Genomic DNA, 12740 nt, shown 5'->3' on the forward strand with positions numbered 1-12740 from the left:
CTCCTTTCCAGAGAGCCTTCGCGCCCCCCACCCCTTTCTCCTCCCGCCTCCCTCAGCCTGCAAGCCCAGCTAAGGTTCCCAGCACTGACGTCAGCGGGCGATGACCTCAGCGCAGAGGAGGCAGCGGAGGGTGGGGGCGGGACTGAGACCTATGGCGCGCGGGGCGGGGGCCGACGCCAGGCTCCGCCCCTATCCGCTGACTGCGGCCAATGGACTCCGCCGCCGGCTCCTCCGGCTCTCGCAACAGTATGAAAGGCGCGTAGCAGGTAAAGTCCGGGCAAAGCCCTCGCGACTGGCGAGCGAGCAGAGGCTTACGGTTCGGCACGTCCCATCAGAGAACTCTCACTGACCCCCCCCCGCCTCCGCCACCGCTCCCCAAGTTGCACACGACATGAGCCAGGCCAGCTGGACCGGGAAGAGAACAGACATGCTCCCGGAGATCGCCGCAGCTGTGGGTTTCCTCTCCAGCCTTCTGAGGACCCGGGGCTGCGTGAACGAGCAGCGACTTCAGGTTTTCAGCGGGGCTCTCCAGGAAGCCCTGATGGGTGAGCACATTGCAGAGGGTCCTGGCGCCCGTCAAACCCTGCCACTGGGGCTCGGCCCCCCACCCTGCCTGAGGCGTCTTTCCTCTCCACTTAGGGCAGGTCTCCCCACTCGAGCAGCTCCGGGACTCGGTTTCCTTCCAGCTGCCGGGGAGGCCTGCAGTCTCCTCCCCCCACCCCCACATCCCCACCTTCCGCCCATTCCTCTGGGTCCTGTCTCTCCTCCTCGGCCCTGCTCTCGGGTCTCGGTCCGCGGTTGTTCTGGTTGGGCGCTCCCCTCCAAGCTGTCGCGGGCGAAAACACTAGTCCTGAGTGCGATCCCGAGTCCCCGGCTTATGCCCCGGAAGGGGGGTACCTGCGGGTCTGAGTGCGAGCTCATCTCCCTCACTGGACTCTGAGACCCTGCAGGCAACAAAGCCCGACCGGCCGGGGGGTCCTTATGGAACAAGCAGGCGCAATTGAACCTTCTCAACAACTTGGGAGTCCCAGCCGTGGTTCTTCCGGCCGCGCGGGGCTGCGCTGAGCCTGCGTCTGCTGTTGACTCAGTCGAAGTTGGAATCCGGGCCCCCTTTGTATTTTCTCCGCCCCCCCCCCTTAGCCATCTGCCACCTATTATGGTACAGAGAGAGCCTTGTACGTAGTAACTGCGCTCTGCGGGCGTGTGTCGGGGTTGGGGGCGGTGCGACGTGAGACGGAGGAGGTTGACAAGATACAGGCAGCCGCTGGCTGGGGAGAGACCCATCTCCCAGCTGTTTCTAGCGGGTTGGCCGGCGGTCTTGGGCAGCAATAGCCATCTCTGAACGTGCCCACACAGATCCTGCCTTCTGAGGAACAACGTATGTTTCATCCAAACATCCCGGTTTTGCCTCCCTTACCCGCTGAGACAAGCCTCTGACTTTTCAAGGCAGAGGGAACCACTGAGGCACAGGGTGGGAGACATGATGACTTGCTGTGGGTCCGACAATGATGGCAGCCTTCTTGGCCTTGAAACTTCAGCTCATAGGTCCCCAGAGGCCCTGCCTGGACATGCCAGCCCCAGTCACACACCTCCTCCTTAAACAGGGGATGTGCCAAAGGCAATATACTGGCTACAAAGGATTGACCCAGAGCTCTGGGACGCCCTCCCAATACACATAAACCCTTGTCCTGGAAGGAGGGGTTTTTCCAGATCCCATAATTTTTTTTCTGCTACAGTGTCGGGAGGGTTTCAGGAGGGTCCTGAAACTCATGAGAAACCATGTTGCTTACTTAAAATCCCTAGGTCCCTTCCTCTCCTATCCCATCACCCCTACCCCCCTTGTGGTAGCATCCATGGCCCAGCTGCTCTAACCAGTGCATATCCCCCTTGTCCTGTCTCCACAGAGCACTACAAACACCACTGGTTTCCTGAAAAACCATCCAAGGGTTCCGGCTACCGCTGCATCCGAATCAACCACAAAATGGACCCCATCATCAGTAAAGTGGCTAGCCAGATCGGACTCAGCCAGCCTCAGCTGCACCGGTTGCTGCCCAGTGAGCTGACCCTGTGGGTGGACCCCTACGAGGTGTCCTACCGCATTGGGGAGGACGGCTCCATCTGCGTCCTGTACGAGGAGGCCCCGGTGGCCACCTCCTATGGGCTCCTCACCTGCAAGAACCAAATGATGCTGGGCAGGAGCAGCCCCTCAAAGAACTACGTCATGGCAGTCTCCAGTTAGATCCCCCGCCGCCCCACCTGGCACTCTGCTGTACTCGTTCTGCTGTGACAACAGGCCACTGCATACCTCTACCTGGGGAACTGTATTTTAAGTGAAGAGCTATTTATATATATATATTATTTTTTTTAAGAAAAGGGGGGAAAAAACCAAAAGATTTTTTTAAGAAAAAAATCCTTAAAGGGAGCTGCTTGGAAGTGGCCTCCCCAGGTGCCTTTGGAGAGAATTGTTGTGTGCTTGAGTCTGGGAGCCAGTGTCTGGAATGGGAGAGGGGAATGGTCAGGGAGGGCATGGATCTGGCCAAGGTGAGGTGGGAGAAGCTTGGCTAGCAACCCAGGAAGATGTGAGAGGGAGCAAGCAAGGTTAGTAACTGTGAATGAGAGAGGTCAGGATCTGCCCTGGGGAGAGAAGAGAGGCTGAGTTCAAACCTCTCACCCAGGACACCTGCATCCCTGGCCCCTCTCTTAATCTTACTCAGGGGCATTCAAGCCTGGACTTAAATCATACTATATTGCCTAATCTTCTCTTTCAATTTTTGATGAGATCCTAGGCAGAGAGTGAAAAGACCTCTCCTGATTCCTTCTGTCCTGAGCAGCTTTTCTTGAAATCATGACTTGTTTCTAATTCTATTCTCAGGGGGCTGTAGATGTTGCTTCCCACCAAGAATATAAAGCTTTTTGTTTTGGGAGTCAGGGGAGTGAGGCAGGGGTTGAGGGTTATTGGAGTTGGGACAGAAGGCACTCTGCACAAAACCTTTGCCTTGCTATGAGCTGCTCTGTGTGTGAGTATGTGTAGCAAATACCTTGGGGTTGATTTGCAGTGGAATTTTGGGACCCAAAGAGTATCCACTGGGATGTTTTTTGGCCAAAACCCTTCTTTTTGTAACCAGACGGAAGTCCTCATGATGCTGCCATTATCCCTTTGAGAGGTGGCTCAAAAGCTACAGGAAACTTCAAGTCCTTGAATACTGCCTTCTTTTTAAAAGCACAACACTCCTCTCTAACTGCCCCCCCTGGGCCTCCCTGCCGCTCCTCTCCCCTTCTGGTTGGGTCATGGAGCTCCCTATTTTCTAGGACAAGAGTTCTCAGTCACTGTGCAATATGGCCTCCTGGGTCCCAGGAGGATCTGGAGGAGAATCTGGCTCTCACAACCTCCTGGTGCCCTGGTGGGCTTAAGGAACCATTTCTCCCTCTGTCCTCAGGACTATGGCTGGATGCTTAGCCTTGTAGATATTCCTTGGCTGAATGGGAGAATGCCCCAAGTTCTGCAGGACTACTTGGTATTCTTGTAGGGCTGACACTAAAAGCCAAACCTTGGGCATTGTTTTTTCTCCCTGGTGCTCAGAGCACCTGTGGGAGAGGCTACTGTCTCTCTCAGTACAATCCAAATTTGTCTATAGACTTGTGCAATATTTACTGTTACTGTTGGAGAAAAATGGAAAATTACACAGGGAAGAAATCGCCTTCCTTCAGTTTCTCGGTGACATTAGTGAGGGATCCTCAGAAGGCCTTGAGTTTCCCAAACCCGAATCACCTTAAGAAGGATGTAGCTAGAACATCTGGTCAACCTGGCTACCCTCCTGCTGTTGCCTTTAGTGAGGAAACTCTCTCCCCACTGCCAGTCCCCTTTCCTGGATTTCTTAAATACTAATTCTGACTCAAGGGTGCTAGTTACCAAACACTCCCCTACCCATTCCTGCCAGTACTGCCTCTTCAACTTTCCAGATCCCGAGCTACCTTCCCAGATCCTTTTTCCAGTCCTTATTCCTTTAAAGTTAACTTCAGGCCAGTAGACCCAAGAGCTCATTTTCTGGTCTGTGGGTTGAAACAAAGCTGTGAATCACTGCAGATTGTTGTTGCATCTTGTCTGCAAACAGGTCCCTGCCTTTTTATAAGCCGCCTCATGGTCTCATTCTTAATCTTTTCTCTCTTCTTTATCACGTTCACTTTAAAAACAACAAAACACACAGAGCTGGACTGTTGAGCAGGCCTGTCTCTCCCATTAAGTAAAAAATAAATAGTACGTTTGTAAGCTATTCTGACAGAAAAGACAAAGGTTACTAATTGTATAATAGTGTTTTTATATGGAAGAATGTACAGCTTTATGGACAAATGGACACTTTTTTTTGGTTTCTTTAATAAAAATGTAGCAGATGAAGTCGTGTGGTATAGAGAAGATAAAATTCCCACATCACTAATTTGCATTTCCCTCAAGCAAATCCTTTGTGTCTCATAGTATTTCTCTTCAGTTGGATTCAGAAGACCTATCGCATAGGTGGTAGGGACATTTCCAAGCACCCCCTCTTTCCTGGGAGATAGCTCCTTACTTCCCTTCTTTAATGCATATTCTAACTTCCCTGTGAAAATGCTAGATGGGCTAGTGTTCTAGTCTGAGCATTCCTCAGTCTAGCCAGGGCTCATCTTATGCATCCTGTTCTTGCTCTACCTTACTCATTAGTTCATTCTGCAAGCATTTATTGTATGTGCTAGGTACTAAAATTATTAAAAATGATAAGACTAACAGCCTGCTCACAGACTGGGATGGTAAACAGAGGACACTGAACCCCTTTCCAGGTTGGGGCAGAATTTTTTGAAATTCCTGGTCAAGCTCTCTTGTCATCTTTGGGGCTCCCATTTGGCAACCACCATTCTTATTATACAAGAGCAATTGGGCCTCAGGATACAGGCACTGGAACTGAACATGTGACAGAAGGCCAGTGTTACCAGTTAGCTAAAAAGGAGCTACTTCTGACAGCAAACACCAAGAGCATAGGTTTGTTACCCATTTATAACTCTGGCTATGTAGATAGGATCTATGCAAGGACATAGAAACAGCCTTTCTCATCCCTGACTCTTGGGTTCTACCCATGAGGTTTTGAAACAGGCTTCCCCACCCCCACTTCACTTGCTAGCTCCACAGTTTGCACTAAGGTCACAAGTACATTTTTGACCTGAGCTATCTTTTTTCTTGGCTGTAAGTGGACTATACTTAAACTAAATTTTAAACATGTTGTCTCATGAGCAGTGGCACCCCCCCCCACACACACACACTTCATTTCATACCTCCATGACCCTCATCAACAAACATGCAGTTTGACCTAGGTGTCCTAGGTGGGAGGTAGGCCTGGGAGGCTGTGTGTGATATACTGGGAGGGTAGGTGAGCCAGGAGATGGGGGTCAGGGAAGCTAGCTTATCTGTATCACAAATAGAATTGGTTAGGGACCCACTTGTGTTAAGGAGTTGTTTAAAAGAATGGCCCCATTTTCATGTCTAGCTTCTAACACAAATGTCCTAGGTACTCATTTGTTAAGGACCTACCTAGGTTCTTAATCAATGAGGTTAGGGTCGAATTTTTGCCCATCCTGGTGTACTCTTCTCTTATTCAGTACAAAATCAGCATCTATCTTCTTGTTTGCTAACAGGCTTCTCTCATGAAGGATATTTTATTGTTTAGTCGAAGGCCTGAAATTCAGGGAGGGTTGTCTGGAGGCTAAGGGGACACCATCACCCACCTCTGTTTCCAAGCCAGGTAAACCACAGAATGGCAGATTGATCTTGAGATTGCTCATGGCTCTAGGTAGAACTAATAGTCCCTCAGTTTAAATAAGAGGGTTCTGTGATCAAGCAGTTTGTTATTTACTTTAGATCTGACCAATGTCAATAGGAGTGGAGAGTACCCCTTAGCCAGGTGAGGGAACAGGGGCTGTAGATGGGAATTGCTTGAGGAATTGCAGTTGGTGGCTTTTATGTGTTCAGGGACCGGGCGTTGGTTGGTCCATTCTGCTCCCAGCTTCCCCACTTGGTAAACAGTGCCAGCCTGGGAGACCTGTGCTTGGTCAGCTGTTTCTGGATGATAAGCACCACCCCAAAGAGTGTAGACAAGGCCCTGGGAGCTGCAGATTAAGAGCCCATCCTGGCTCCTGATAAGGAGGTTTGGGTGGGGAAGTCCTTGATGCTGCAACAAACGAGCCCCAGGGGGAAGAAACCCACTTCTGTGAGGCTGACATCTGCTCCTCGAGTAGCCTGTGGTCCGGAAAGATAGTGAGGACTCCTGGCTTCCGGGCCAGTGCTGGCACCCGGCCCAACAAAGAGTGGTCCAATAGAAAGAGTTCTGGGCTGGGTGGGGGTGGGGGGTAGAATCTATGGGCTGTGGTCCAGGTTCTTCTTCCTAACTAGCTATGTGAGTTCGTATAAACCCCTAAAGTTTCCTGTCTCAGAAATTAGGGGGTGGATTAGATGAACTCTGTTCCTTTCTTCAGCTTGTGGTTCTAAATCATCTCCATTATCCTAGCAATTACTGGAGGGCAAATTAGCACAATTATTATCATATTTTCAATTAGTTGAACTAAAAGTTCATTTGGGCTGGGAAGTGAAGTCAGTAATAATCTTCCTTGTTTGGATCAGACTCCTGCCTGATAAGGTTTCAATTTCCAGGTCTAGTGAGACAGTGCTGCAAAGAGGTCAGGAGCTCAGGCTCTGGTGTCAGTCTGCCTGGAGGTCTAATCTCAGCTCTACCACCTACCTACTGGCTGTGAAACCTGGGGCAGATTACTTCACCAGGCCTCCATTTCCCCATTTGTAAAATGGGATTAAGAATAGAACCTATCTCAAAATGGTATGAGGATTAAATGAGATCCATATTCTACTTAGAATAGTGCTTTGCACATTTAAGTACTAAATAAATGAGAATTGTAGTTTTAAGTAGAAATTAACCTCATCTCTTCATGGGCTCTGAACTTGCCCTGAGATGGATAAGGACACTCTGACATTCTGATAACTGGAAGGAAACCATTATTAAATTAAAGTTCCTACTAGGGCCTCCAAGAGCAGCTACAGTTAACACCAAGAAGCCTCTATAAGTACCTGATAAATGAATGAATGAACTGATGTCTGACGTTTGTCATTCTTGCTGAAATGGACAGTGTCCTTTCCAGACATCTGATTTCATTGACCACTGAGCAGTTTTGACCTGTTGGCTTCATGTTCTGCTTGTGGAGATTAACCAAACCGGCTACGTGCTCATTCACACACCAAGTGGGTGGGGAAAGGGATTTTCCAGTAACAACTTTGCTTACCTCCATCCTGCCCATCTGTGGAATCACACCCATCTGCTCTCCCTTCCCAGAAGAGAGAGAAATGGGGAGGTTGAGAAGGGGAAGGGTGATGAGTTCTGGAGAGTTCTGGCCTTCTCTCTGCACCATTTCTTTGCAGAGCTGGCCAAAAAAAAAAAACAAAAAACAAAAAACCATTTGAACTTAGTCTAAAAGGCTACCAGGGCCCTGGATAACAATGATCTTATACAAACAAGTGTACCCCAGATGTGCAGCCAGTCCTTTCCCTTGGATTGAGAGAAGCCTGGTTCTGTGAGTTCCCACCAGCTCCAAGACATTTTGTTCCCAGCTGAAGCCTGGCTCTTCCACTCCCCACCCTCATTGCCATAAACAAGGGTGGCCTTAATTCAACCCTGGTTCAGTAAACCTGACAGGCTGCCCAGAGCACATCAGGTAAGAGGAGGTTATAGCTGGGCAGGTTGGACCAAGGGCTACTTTATATACCAGCAGGGAGGGCCCCTTTAAAATTTGGTGGGTAACAAGGGTGAGGGTAAGGCCAGACAGTCAATGGATGAGGATAGCTGGACATAGGCCACAGTGAACTTGGAGAGCCAGCTCAAGCCTTGTCAGAAAAAGACCCCACTCGTTAGCTCTATACCAGATATTGTAATTTTTCAAGAGAAACCTGAAATGTAGACTTCTATTTGACATCTCCCTAAATTCTAATGATGGCAACTAATTTTTTTAAAGTGTTAAGCTATTTTTTTTAAGTGCATATCAGCCTAGGCTGCCAGTTTGTGACCTATAATGCCCCTAGGAGTGGGGATGTAGAAGTTTCTGACCCCATCCTCCATACTAACAGTGAGGCTCTGCATTGAGGACATCAGTGGCTGGCTGTCACCATGGCCATGATCTTTAAGAAGGAACATCCCTAATAGAACCAAGGGCACACCTGGGGCCTCTTCCCCCTCCAAGGACTGGACTAGAAGCAGCTCTCCCTTCCCTCAACTGGTGTCCATTAACCTGTGCCTGGGACTGTGGCCTCTGGACCTTTACTCAGGGATGCTCTGCCCCTCTCCTACTCACCCACTTGATCTGGTTAACTCTTGCCTCTCAAGATTTAGACCATCTCTTCCAGGCAACTTTTCTGTGACATTTCCCCTTCCCAGTCTGGGACATGTGTTCCCATGTTAGTTCTTTCCTCTGCCCTAGTCCTTATAACCCTGAGTTTACAGCTAGAATGTAGGCCAGGGACCTTATCTGAGTAGTGTTGGTGCTTAGTGGGTGTTAGTGAATATTGGTTGAATGAATGAATGTCAAAGTGGCCAAGAGTAGAGGCTAGTGGATGAAAGAGATTTAGATCAGAGATGGGAGGAAAAACTCAAGTCCATTCAGGGTCGGCCACAATGGGTCCCAGCTCAAAATACCAACCTGTGATTGCACCTTCTTAAAAAAAAAAACCAATCCTTTGACTCTAGCAGGCTCTTAGGTCTTTAAGCACCTGCCATTGAAATGTAAATGTCACTTAAAGAGGGGTGTACACACTTTAAGTCATAATATGGGAGAGCCTTAGTTAACAATTAACTCCCTAAATGGGTTTACCCAGAAGGTAATCACCTGGAGAAGAAAAGCCTGGGCTGCCATCAGGAAGGAATTCCAAGGTGGCAGGAGAGAGAATAGACTCCACAGCTCCTGAACACTGATGCTGTCTACAGAAATTCTCTTCCCAATGTCTGCTTGTGAAGCCAGCTGTGGGGTGGTGGAAATAACTCTAGGTTTAGGAGTTGGGAAATAGGGGCCCTACCTTCAGGTCTGAAAATAACTAGTAATAGATGTCTTTGACAATTTAGACTGGTCACTTTCACCTTCTGAGTCTTGGTTTTCTCATCCGTAAAATGAGTCACTTATGCTAAATCACCTCTCACCATTCCATTTCCATTTCCAGATGGAACAGGAAAATCTCTGATTCTTCTGTCCCATTTAGGCCAGCACAGAGTCCTAGTCGGGCTCCTGTCACACTTGAAATAAAACAACAGCCTTCTACCTGCTCTACTACCTGGCCTGGCCAGCAGCCCGGGGCAAGTGCAAACTATTTTCGTCGTGCCATTCCCTTCCTGCTGCCTTTCTTTGTCATTCTGAATCCCTAAGATGGGAATATAAGGCTCTCCCAGTCTTTCCAACCTCAAATACTCTGTGGAATGGCCTATCTGCACCAGGACCCCTCACCTTGTCAATTCTTACCTGCTCACCTTTCCTTGCCGCCATGTCCACATTTGCAAGTTTCTCTACTCTGACAATTATCACGGCCCAAAACTGCTTGTAAAAGACTTTGACACACTTTCTTCTAGGATATGAGCACTTACCATGTGCTGAGCACCCACAGTTGCCAGATACTCTGCCTGGTGCCTTACACACAGAATGTTTCTTGTAATGTCCACAGCACACTGTGAAATATTGTTACCTCAAGTTCACAGATGAAGAAAGCAAAGCACCAGTAACTAGAGGGGGAGGTAGTGGAAACAAGTTTAAAATTTATGTGATTCTTGGGACTTCCCTGGTGGTCCAGTGGTTGAGAATCCATCTTGCAATGCAGGGGACACTGGTTCGATCCCTGGTCAGGGAACTAAGATCCCATGTGCCACGGGGCAACTAAGCCCATGAGCTGCAACTACTGCGCTCTGGAGTCTGCATGCCACAGCTAGAGAGAAGCCCGTGTGCCGCAATGAAGAACCCACGCGCTACAACGAAAGATCCCTTGTGCTGCAAGTAAGACCTGACGCAGCCAATAAATAAAGCTTTAAAAAAAAAAAAACCAAAAAAACCTATGTGACTCTCTAGAGTTTTTTCCTTCACCTGTTGCCTCTTCAGGATACTTTTCCTGAATAATCCTGCTAGTCCTCTTTAAAAATATTCTTACCTCAGGGCTTTTCAATATTTGTACAGATGGTTTAAAACTGCTTGCACTTTTATAACACATTTCTTACTCCAGAGCCTCTTAATGATATATATACATGTCATTTATTACTGTTTACACTTCCATAACAAAGAGTCAGCACATCTTCATGTTTTGCTTTTGGTTGAGGTCTGGTGGCTTTGCAAGCTTGCATCCCCTCTCCAACTGTTACCGTATACACCTCCATAGGAGGAACCATTGTGTTCTATTTCTTTTTATACCCCCATGTGCCATCCACAACTTGGCATGAGACAGTACACTGGCAGTTGAATGAAAGGATGTGCCCACAGGTGACTGTGGGGTAAGTGCCCTCTTCTCACTGCCCTCTTCTAATCCTCCTTCCCATTCAGGACCTAGAAAGGAAATTGCCCACTTTGGGAGTTTCCTAAGAGGGGGTGAGGGAGCCCTGTGAGCTGAGTCCCCCTGCAGATATCACAGTTCCCAGCACATGGTCTACACACCAGCAAATTTGTTCTTAGGTGGATGCTGATGGTAGGACTTCACTTGATCTTTTCAGTAAAATCTGTTCCACACAACTGGAACCACAACAACTTGAAATAATAAGCAATAAGTAGGCACATATGGATGCAGATCTAGATAAATAAGTTTGGAAATAAATGGAGACTTACTGTTGGAAAAATGCTTTCACATAACATAGACTGATGCATCATTTAAGGATTCTGTCTTCACGCTTATACCATGGGTTTAAATTTACATGGTCTGAAGAGGATTAAACTTTCTGGCTGAGAGTGAGGAGGCCACGGAAGGAAGGAGAGGGGCAGAGGCACAAGCCCTCTCAGGAGTCTTTCCTTTATGAGTATTCTTGTCCTGGCTCTAGGAAAGCTGGTGCTGGAGAGGGATGATCCCTTTCCTCTGTGTGTGTGTGGTTGGGTGGTGGGGGAGTGACAGTGCATTGGAGCAACTCAGCTGTTAGTCGGCCGCTGGTGGGTACCAGAGAAGTGCAATTAAGCAGCCGAGCCCCTCCCCCAGCTCCTCACTGGCCTAACTAATCCTGAAAGCCCTTTCTTCTCCTGGGCAGAGCATCCCCTTGCCAGCTGCCCATTCCTCCAGGTGTTTCCTGTAGCTCTTTGTTTGCTGGTTGGGTGGCTGAGGGCAGCGAGAGGGAGTCTGTTTTGGCTTCCTGTTAACCAATGGCAGCCAGTGTGGGGGTAGGTCTGGAGCTCCTGTATCTGGGGAGAACTGACCACAAACAGCAGCTGCCTCCTGATACCTGCCTTTCTGAGAGTGTATAAACAGTACTGGGCCCAAAGAGGAAGAAGGCTTTCTCAGCAGAGCAGGGCAGGGGCTTCAGTTGGGTCAGAACAGAGGATCATTTCACAAGTGAAATGTCTAGAAGCTTCCCACCTTAATTCCCCTTTCCCCAGGGGAGAGGGTCAAGGTCTAAAGTGTGAGTCACCACAGGGACCTCAGAACAAAGGCCTGGTTGCCCTGGACTCTAACGCCGACATGACAAGGGCTGGTGGTGCTGGGTCACCCTCCACCATTCACCTGCCATAAAGTGGAGTGCATTGCTTCTCAAGGCAAAGACTGAGAGTGGAAGGGGCCATCTTGACAAAGCCTCTGTTTTCTTACCTCAGAGCTGAAGCGACTGTACACCCCATCTTCACCAAACCTACCCAACCCCAGACAGTTGGTGCAAAGACGAACGCTGTCTTGGGTTTCTCCCTGGCCACTCTTCCCAGGAAGGTAGGGTAGTATTTGCGGTTCAAGTTTCTCCATTTTAGTTGAAGTGATCCACTCATCTGGATGATTATTTTATTTATGTCTCCCTGGGAGGCTGTTGGCTCTGGGAGCTGGGCTGCATATCTTGATGCTACATTGTATCTCCAGTGCTTGCATAGGACCTGGCATACAGTAGGTTCTCAACAATATTGTAAATGAATGAATGGGAATGTTACCTCCTTAATCCTTTTCTGTCTTTGTGTTTGCAATGGGCTAACAGAATAACACAATAATAAATGGCACTAGTGAGCATTCACCATGTGTATAATATCATTAAATTCTCAGAGTAACTCCATGGGTTGATATTATTACCCTTAGACTATAGATGAAGAGACTAAGACTCAGGGAAGGTGAAGCAAATTACCTACAGGTGTACTGCTAGTAAGTGACAGGGTCGGGTCAAATCCAGGACTGGCTGAATAAACAGAGGGGGAAAAAAAAGAAATAAAAACTAAGGCAAAGCTGGATCCAGGGTTTCTTCTAATTCCCCCTGTCACCCTTAGCCCTCTGGTCTTCTGGATTCCAGGAACTTTTACACCAAGCCACAGTTCACATTGCAGATAGTCAAAAAAAGGTAAGAAGTCTGGAATCTCCGTCTTACGTATATTTTATGTCCAAACTCAGATTGCCTGTCCTCTGAAATCCTGCCACTTATCCTAGCCTTGATTGATTTTATAACAGCCCTCTAAACTTTTATAGGAAGAAGTTGCTGTTCCCTTGCTTATTCATGTATATGATCTTTTATTTGTGTATGTCT

At 48.3% G+C, this 12740-nt stretch overlaps 1 protein-coding gene across 1 annotated transcript; it reads left to right on the forward strand.

Annotated features, from left to right (window-relative positions):
* The first annotated feature begins 237 nt into the window (after positions 1 to 237).
* On the forward strand, positions 238 to 4393 carry BTG2 (BTG anti-proliferation factor 2). The gene is made up of 2 exons (XM_059939441.1): positions 238 to 545; positions 1905 to 4393. Exons 1-2 carry the CDS (start codon positions 392 to 394, stop codon positions 2237 to 2239), a joined length of 489 nt encoding a protein of 162 aa, XP_059795424.1. The 5' UTR covers positions 238 to 391; the 3' UTR covers positions 2240 to 4393.
* Positions 4394 to 12740: the final 8347 nt, after the last annotated feature.

The sequence above is a fragment of the Balaenoptera ricei genome, chromosome 1 (assembly GCF_028023285.1).
Source record: "Balaenoptera ricei isolate mBalRic1 chromosome 1, mBalRic1.hap2, whole genome shotgun sequence".
NCBI lineage: Eukaryota > Metazoa > Chordata > Mammalia > Artiodactyla > Balaenopteridae > Balaenoptera > Balaenoptera ricei.

Coding starts and splice junctions, on each gene's coding strand:
- BTG2 (XM_059939441.1), top strand. CDS start 392: ATGAGCCAGGCCAGCTGGACCGGGAAGAGAACAGACATGCTCCCGGAG. Junction 546..1,904: donor TCTCCAGGAAGCCCTGATGG/GTGAGCACATTG, acceptor CTGTCTCCACAG/AGCACTACAAACACCACTGG.